The sequence below is a fragment of the Nicotiana tomentosiformis genome, chromosome 12 (assembly GCF_000390325.3).
Source record: "Nicotiana tomentosiformis chromosome 12, ASM39032v3, whole genome shotgun sequence".
Classification (NCBI taxonomy): Eukaryota; Viridiplantae; Streptophyta; class Magnoliopsida; order Solanales; family Solanaceae; genus Nicotiana; species Nicotiana tomentosiformis.
In genome coordinates, this window is record NC_090823.1 from 107141616 (window position 1) to 107150418 (window position 8803).

At 40.8% G+C, this 8803-nt stretch overlaps 3 protein-coding genes across 3 annotated transcripts; 2 read left to right on the top strand and 1 right to left on the bottom strand.

Annotated features, from left to right (window-relative positions):
- Nucleotides 1-492: 492 nt before the first annotated feature.
- Nucleotides 493-933, bottom strand: LOC117275745 (uncharacterized). The gene has a single exon (XM_033655054.1). The coding sequence runs from the start codon at nt 931-933 to the stop codon at nt 493-495; it is 441 nt and encodes a 146-aa protein (XP_033510945.1).
- A 2710-nt stretch (nt 934-3643) lies between these two features.
- Nucleotides 3644-5370, top strand: LOC138903187 (uncharacterized). Its single transcript, XM_070191117.1, has 4 exons — nt 3644-3819; nt 3941-4133; nt 4289-4417; nt 4660-5370. Exons 1-4 carry the CDS (start codon nt 3644-3646, stop codon nt 5368-5370), a joined length of 1209 nt encoding a protein of 402 aa, XP_070047218.1.
- A 2084-nt stretch (nt 5371-7454) lies between these two features.
- LOC138903188 (uncharacterized) lies at nt 7455-8021 on the top strand. The gene has a single exon (XM_070191118.1). It carries the CDS (start codon nt 7455-7457, stop codon nt 8019-8021), a length of 567 nt encoding a protein of 188 aa, XP_070047219.1.
- Nucleotides 8022-8803: the final 782 nt, after the last annotated feature.

Below are 8803 nucleotides of genomic sequence, written 5' to 3' on the forward strand. Positions count from 1 at the left end.
AAACTGAACCAACTTGTGTAACAGAGGTCACATGACCATTTGGTAAATGAATTTTGTTGGCATTAGGTCTAATTAGTTCAGGATTTAGCAACATATTCAATCTAGAAACCATATTATTTGTTGCATATGTGTCAACCACCCATGGAATGGATTCAATACCTTCAAATAAACTAACATTAGAGAAATTAGATATACCTGCCATATTAGCAACTGCTTCCTGCAAGGGTACTGTCTTATTGATCAGCTGTAGGATCTGTTGATACTGTTCAGGAGTAAAAGTAGTCATTGGCATGTACTGAGTAGATGGATGAGCAGGAATATTGGAGCCTGATGCATCTAAGTGCCCCAAGTAATTGGCCTCTCAAAACCTTTCTTCCTGTTAGCCTTAAAATTGGGTGGATACCCAACCAATTTGTAGTAATTCTCCCTTTTATGTCCTTTCATATTGCAATAATCATAGTATAATCTGTTTGGTTTCTTAAACTTGTTATTCTATATAGTAGCAAGAGTTGTAGGATCATTCAAATCCAGGTTTTGTAATGGCTGAGCACATTGTGTTATCATATTTGACTGCATTCGTTGGCTTTCATCTTGCATGAGCATATTGTAGGCTTGGTTCAGTGATGGACTTGGAACTGTCATCAAAATCTGGTTGCGTAACTGTGCATAAGTCTCATTTAAGCCCATTAAAAATTGCATTAACTTCTGTTGTTCCATATAATTTGCATAAGCCTTGTCACTCCCAGGCAGTGGAACTAATGAAAGGTATTCATCCCAAACGTTACGCAACTTAGAGAAGTACTCAGATATAGTAGAAGTCCCACGTGTCATTGTGTAGATTTCCCTATGTAGCTGATAAACTCGTGTAAGATTTCTTTTATCAAAACGGTCTTTCAAGTCCATCCAAATCTTATGAGCATTAGATGAATACATCAATGATGTGTGGCTATAATTCTATAGTTTAGCACATTATTCGCCTTGCATTTTATATGCTTTAATGATATATTATACTTTATTTGTACGTAATGGAGTCTATTTTATGTGTAGGTGAATTGGAGATAAAAGTAGAGCAAAATAAATAATTAAAGTCTAAAGCGTGATCAAAAATAGTTGAAAAGAAGAAAGAAAGAAGTGAGCAGCCGACAAATGAAAAGTTGGCGAAGCCAGGCGTTAGAGCAGGCTGGGCAAGCCCTTTAGCTCGCGTGTGAGATGGCAACTCCAGGCTTGGGGCGAGCTCAAGCAGGCATTATACCTCGTGACGCAAGGCCTGGGCGAGCTTAAGCTGGCGTTATGCCTCGCGAGACCAAGTCTGAGGCATGCACATTCCGAGATTTGAAGACTTATTTCGTCTCCTGGTTTGACTAGGACTTGGCCTACGCATTTAGGTCTTTCCTATACATATGAATAGACCTAAAAATGCCACTTTTGAGGACTTTTGGCTACCAGAGGTAAGGATAGCTCGTAGAACAACCGTTGGGAGCTAGACTCGTCGATTTCTACATTCCTTTATCCTTACTTTGTAATTTAATTATGCAAAATATTTTGGATATTGTTACTATGAGTATGAGTAGTAAACTCCTAATCTAAGGTTTTGATGCAACCTATTGAAGGATGATTTTCTTGTTATGTTAATATAGATTTGTCGTAGTATTTTCTCTGTTTGTTCAACTATAATATTATTGTGGTTGATTGAAGGCCCTTCAATTGGTTGTGCCTATTTAGTATGTATTACTCAGGAGAGAGTGCATATTTAGGTAGTTGTTGAACAACATCACTCCTAACATATATGAGGGATCAATACAAAGTGTTTAAAGGTGGGATTAGGGATAACGAAACCTTGGTGCGATCCGAGTGAGCCGTACTTAATGCTAGCTAGCGTAATTCGGGAGCATATGTCTAGTAAATTGTGGTAATTACTCGAGAGAGAGTTACGATATTCAGAGTGCTCATGATCGATAGAGAAGACTTAGGCAAATTTATAGAAAACGTAGCGAAAAAGATTCCGACAATAGGGGAAATCACAACCTTAGATCATTCCAATTATTGTCTACAACCTGTTAGTAGTTAGTTATTAATTGTTGTATTTTCATTACGTAATATTTAGTTAGTAAACATCCAAATTGTTACTAAATATTTATGAAGATTGATTGCGTGAGTTCGTGCGAGTCTAGTAACTGTGTTTGATAGGTTAATTCCCTGTGGGATTCGACTCTAGACTTATTAGCCGGAATATATTTGCAACGATCGCTTAGTCCTTTTTATAAGGCATAGTTGGGCGTGGTCAAATTTTAGTGCCGTTGCCGGGGACTTAACGGTGTTATTAATTGCAGCTAAAAGAAGTGCTAGAATTCTTAGTGTAGTCAATTTTCTTCATTTTAAACCAAATACATTGAAATTGTAACGTTTGTAGTCTTGGGTGTTACGGGTGCATGCCTAGGAACTCCTCGAGAACTGGTGAATTGCTCGAAGCATTATCAGATCCTGAGAAAGTTTTCAAGGCACTAAATCGTGCAAACAAGAAAGGCAAACAATAACAAAACTCGATAGACCAAATCGAACCAGACATGGATGACGGAATAGAAAATCCAATCAACAACAGAAACAATGCAAATGAACCAAACAACCAGGGTGTGGTGCTTCTTGTACCAGAAGCAGTATTATATGATTAGGCCCAACCCACCGCCGACAATCTGGCAACCACAATTGCACTCCCTCAGATACAAGCGGAATTATTTCAAATCACAAACAACATGCTACATTTATTGTAGAACAATGGACTGTTCTTAGGGTCATACATTGAAGATCCTCAGCAGCATGTGAAGAATTTCCTGTCGATATGTGTCATGCAAAGGCAACCTAATATGACACCGGAAGAAATAAAGTTGTTGTTGTTTCCATTCTCGGTGATAGAAGAAGCTCAGACTTGGCTTAATTCACTCCCCATAAATTCCATCATTAGTTGGGAGGAATTAGTCAAGCAATTTTTGAACAAGTTCTACTCACCCAATAAAGATGCCAAACAAATTAATGATATATGGAGCTTCAGGCAGAGACCGACAAAATCACTACAAGAAATGTGAGAGAGGTTCAAGGGTATACTTGTTAAGTGTCCACATCATGGCATTCCAGATCATATGTTGGGGCAGAGATTCTATATGGGACTGGTAGACGGCTTAAAGGCTAATGTTGATGCCTAAGCAGGTGGAGCATTTTTGAGCAAAACATTCAGAGAATGCAAGATCCTACTTGATAAGATGGCCCAAACTCAGGATAGATGACAAGAGACTCTACGATCACTCATGTAGTTCACTCAGTGGCTTTGGACCCAAATAACTCAATAGCTGAAAATATGGCCACTCTAATGACACAAATGAGTATCCTTACCAAAAGGATCGATGAATCAGGCCAGAAGCAACAGGTACACATAGTTCACGCAACTAATGGGGGCTTATGTACACCATGCATTAACCAACCTTATGTATGCTCGTGGAGCGTGGAAGGTGACAACCAACACTATCAGAAAGATATGAACTATGTAGCCAACTATGGGGGACAGATGCAAGGTGGTTAGAATTGGGGACAACAGAATCAACAATATAGACCAGCACAGCAATAGTACAATAACAGCAACAATCCTGGAGCTATGCGACTACGGGGTCAAATAGTGCCCTACCAAAGGCAACAGGGTTACAACCAGCAAAATCAGCAGTTGGTTTATCAACAACCTCAACAACAACAGATTGTGAGACAAGATGATGGGTTTGCTGAACTTAAGGAAATGTTGGACAGCAATAACAGAATGCTGCAACAACTGGTTGGGTCCACCAGAAAAATATAAGAGAGAGTGGACTCATATGAATCAGCGATAAAGGGTATTGAGATTCAATTAGGACAGATTTCTATGGCTCTAAACAATCGTCCCAAGGGACGTTACCTGCAGACACATAAGTCAATCCAAAAGATCAGGTGGAGACCTAGATCTGGATCAAGTGATTGCTCGAGAAATCCGACCTACTGAAACACTTGTGCCAGTACCCATTGAGATAGATGATTCAACAAGGTTAACTGAGGTGACGGTACAACATGCACAAGAGAGCACAAGCAAAGAAAAAGAGGTTGTGAAGGAGATTGAGGTAGCATAAGAAATGATAGTAGAAGCAGTACCTAAGCAAGATAAACTCAAATCACAGAAAAGAAGCGACCTCCGGCACCATTCCCACAGAGATTGACTAAATATCAGAAGGACGAGCAATATAAGAAATTCATGGAGATGTTGAAACAAATACAGGTGAACATTCCACTGATTGATGTGTTGCGGGAAATGCCTGGGTATGACAAAATGATGAAAGATTTAATGTCTCACAAATTCGACTTCCAAGACCTGTCCATTGTTACATTGACACAGACCTGTAGTACAGTAATGCGAGACCCATAGCTGAGAAGTTATCAGACCCAGGGAGTTTCACAATCCCATGCACAATAGGCAGCTATGCTTTTACTAAAGCAATGTGTGATTTGGGGGAAAGCATAAACTTGATGCCCTTGGCTATCTACAAAAGGTTAGGCATTGGAAGAGCTAGACCCACGTTCATGTTACTACAGCTAGCCGACCCGACAGTGAAGAGGCTCTCTGGTATCCTTGATGATGTATTAGTATAGGTTGGGAAGTTTGTGTTCCCAGCAGATTTTGTCATTCTAGACTGCTGGGTTGACGAGGAGATTCCCATAATTTTGGGAAGACCATTCTTGGCTACTGGGAGAGCTTTTATTGACTGTGAAACTGGAGAGCTCAAAATGAGAATAAATGATGAAGAAATAACATTCAATGTGCAGAAATCTATGTGGCGACCAAGTGAATTTGCTAACTGCTCTCTAATAGAAGCCGTGTATGTAATTTTGGAGGAGGAAGATGAGACCTTGAATGCTAAAGACCCTCTAGCAGCATGTCTCATGAACTTAGATGAAGTAAATGGAGTGGATTTGGTGGAGTGGGTGCTGGCTCTTGAAGGCCAAGGGTTATGGAAAAGAGAGCTCGAATTTGAGCCTTTGCACTTAGAAGAAAGAAAAATTCCTTCAGCTAAGCCATCGATAGAAGAGCCACCAAAGTTGGAACTGAAGCCGCTACCACCTCACCTCAGATATTATTTCTTGGGACCTAACTCAACTTTACCTGTTATTATCTCATCTGGTTTGTTAGATATGCAAAAAGAACAGCTTTTGCAGGTATTGAGTGAGTGCAAAACTGCAATTGGTTGGACCATTGCAGACATTAAGGGTAGCAGCCCAGCCTTCTGTATGGATAAGATTCTACTGGAAGATGGCCACAAACCTTCCAGAGAACATCAAAGAAGGTTGAACCCTAACAATTAAGGAAGTTGTGAAAAAGGAGGTGATAAAGTGGTTAGATGTGGGGATCATTTTCCCCATCTCCGACAGCAACTGGATCAGCCCAGTCCAACGTGTGCCTAAGAAAGGTAGGATGATTGTAGTGCAAAATGAGAACAATGAGTTGATATCAACAAGAACAGTCACGTGATGGCAAATTTGTAAGGACTACAGAAGATTGAACAAGGCCACCCGAAAAGACCATTTTCCCTTGTCGTTCATTGATCAAATGCTAGATAGATTGGCTAGGAAGTCCCACTTTTGCTTTCTGGATGGATACTCAGGGTATAATAAAATCTCCATTGCCCCGAAAGATAGAGAGAAAACATCATTCACCTGTCCATATGGCATCTACGCCTTCCGAAGGATGCCGTTCGGCCTATGCAATGCACCCGCCACATTTCAAAGGTGCATGATGGCCATCTTCACTGATATGGTAGAGGACATCATGGAGGTCTTTATGGATGATTTCTCGGTGGTGGGAGACTCATTCGATGATTGCCTAAGGAATTTGAAAAGAGTGCTGAAAAGATGTGTCGAGACTAATCTGGTACTCAATTGGGAAAAGTGCCATTTTATGGTACAGGAAGGTATAGTCTTGGGTCACCTAGTGTCGAGTAAGGGCATTGAGGTAGATCGTGCAAAGATTGATGTGATTAAAAATCTTCCACACCCACTTCCGTCAAAGCAATAAGAAGTTTCCTTGGCCACGCCAGGTTCTATAGACGGTTTATAAAATATTTTTCCAAAATTGCTAAACCCTTGTGTAAATCGCTTGAAAAAGATCACCTTTTTGTGTTTTCTGATAACTGCATAGTAGCTTTTGAGGAATTGAAGAAGAGGCTGGTGACAGCACCTATCATAGTTGCACCTGACTGGGAGCAACCATTTGAGCTGATGTGGCAAGCGACTATGCTGTGGGAGCAATGCTTGGGCAATGCAAAGACAAAGTCATGCATCCAATATATTATGCAAGTAGAACTTTGAGTGGTGCCCAACTAAATTACACAGTGACCGAGAAGGAGATGCTAGCAGTGGTGTTCGTATTTGACATATTTAGGTCATACCTGATAGGCTCAAATGTAATTGTTTATACTGACCATGCTGCTCTCAGGCACCTAATTGATAAGAAGGAGTCAAATCCGCACCTAATTCGATGGGTGCTACTGCTGCAAGAAATTGACTTGGAAATCCGTGACCGAAAGGGAACGGAGAACCAAGTGGCTGATCATTTGTCTAGGTTGGAAGGAGCTGAAAAGAAGGTTGAGGTAGAAGAGATTATGGAAACTTTCTGGGATGAACAACTACTAGCCACGAGTATTGAGGTAGCGCCATGGTATGTAGATATTGCAAACTACCTAGCAAGCGGTATTGTTCGCTATGACCTTTCCTCTGTTCAAAAGAAAATGTTCTTGCGTGACTGTCGCATGTATTATTGGGATGAGCCTTATCTGTTCAGGATTTGTGTTGATAACATAATCCGGAGATGTATCCCCGAGATATACCAATATTCTATTTTGCAAGCTTGTCACGCATCATCATATGGTGGCCATTTTGGGGGAGAAAGGACAGCTGCAAAAGTGCTGGAGTCGGGCTTCTACTGGCCGATATTGTTCAAAGATGCACACTTATGGGTGAAGGGTTATGACAAATGCTAACGAACCGGGAATATTTTCCGCCGACATGAGATGCCTATGAACCCAATTCAGGAGGTAGAAGTGTTTGATGTATGGGGAATCGATTTCATGGGGCCTTTCGTCAGCTCATATGGCAACAAGTACATACTCGTAGTTGTGGACTACGTGTCAAAATGGGTGGAGGCTGCAGTGCTCCCTACAAATGATGCAAAGGGGGTAATTGGTTTTTTGAGAAAGAATATATTCACCCGATTTGGCACTCCAAGGGCAATAATCAGTGACGGAGGCACTCACTTCTATAATCGAGCCTTCGCAAAGTTGTTAGAAAAATATGATGTACACCACAAGGTTGCCACCCCATATCATCCACAAACGAGTGGGCAAGTGGAAGTTTCGAACAGAGAGATAAGAGCATTTTGACAAAGACTGTGAATGCTACAAGAACGGATTGAGGCGAGAAAGTTAGATGATGCACTTTGGGCCTATTGTACCGCTTTCAAAACTCTGATTGGCATGTCACCGTATAAATTGGTGTTTGGGAAGGCGTGTCACTTACCAGTGGAGTTGGAGCATAGAGCTTTATGGGCATTGAGGCAGCTGAATCTCGATATAGAAGTTGCGGGTACAAGTAGAGTCACAGAGTTGCACGAGCTTGATGAGTTTCGCTACCACGCTTTTGAGAGCACAAGACTATACAAGGAGAGAATGAAGATGATGCATGATAAAAATATTCTTGAGCGGAGTTTTAAACCCGGAGATATGGTATTGCTATACAATTCAAGATTAAGGTTATTTCTGGGCAAATTAAATTCAAGAAGGTCAGGACCATTTCGTGTGGTAGAGATTCACCCCACTAGTGCCGTAGAGATTGCTGCGAAAAATGACTCTCGCACGTTTAGAGTCAATGGGCATAGGTTAAAACATTATTTGGGCAGGGATGATGCGAAAGTAGTGTCGGTGACTCATCTGCTCGAGCCACCAAGGTTGAATGAGCCTTAAGTACAATTACTTGCGTCGTGCCACGATGTTAAATCAGGCGCTTCATGGGAGGCAACCCATTATAATGTTGTATTCATCGTGCCGCGACGTTAACTAAGGCTCTCGTTGGGAGGCAACCCAATTCGTAGTTGATTTTTAGTGTAGTTAGAATTTCTCTTCATTTTTAGGTACTAACAAGTTGCAGGTGATTTTGGGCAAGTCGAACAAGACATTAATTGTCGCCTGAAGGAAACCTGTCAGGGGAGCTCGCCTCGCGAGGGTTGAGGCAAGGTGTAGCTACAGAAATAGCTCGCTTCGCATGGGTTTGGGCGAGCTGTAGCTCGTATTACATCTGGCATCGCAAGGGATAAGTGTTACACACCATATTTTTGTACGTGAAAGTACGCCATAAATAAATTGATGAAAGCTCGAAAATGACATGTTACATCCCGCATTTTGTATGTTAAAGTTTCGTCGTAAGTTAATCGATATAAGCTCGGGAATGAGATTATTTTGGGATTATAAGTATTATGTTATTTCAAACAAGGGATAAGTAAATTCGTGAAGGTGAGAGAGTAAGTAAATGAGTTTCGTTGAAATTTGACAATTTGGGATAAAATATGGTCCGAGCTATAATACCCGATATTTATGGACTAGTGCCCTACAAGGTACCACATGACCATAATAGTAAGGTGTATAAAGTGTGTTAAAAGTGAGTAGTATTTTATGTAATTTGAGATAATTCTTAATTATGTGGATGATTGAGTAATTATTGGATTAGTGGGGAATTAACTAGTTAATTA

Coding starts and splice junctions, on each gene's coding strand:
- LOC117275745 (XM_033655054.1), bottom strand. CDS start 933: ATGTATTCATCTAATGCTCATAAGATTTGGATGGACTTGAAAGACCGT.
- LOC138903188 (XM_070191118.1), top strand. CDS start 7,455: ATGCTACAAGAACGGATTGAGGCGAGAAAGTTAGATGATGCACTTTGG.
- LOC138903187 (XM_070191117.1), top strand. CDS start 3,644: ATGCGACTACGGGGTCAAATAGTGCCCTACCAAAGGCAACAGGGTTAC. Junction 4,134..4,288: donor AGGTTGTGAAGGAGATTGAG/GTAGCATAAGAA, acceptor AAACAAATACAG/GTGAACATTCCACTGATTGA. Junction 4,418..4,659: donor TGACACAGACCTGTAGTACA/GTAATGCGAGAC, acceptor GTATTAGTATAG/GTTGGGAAGTTTGTGTTCCC.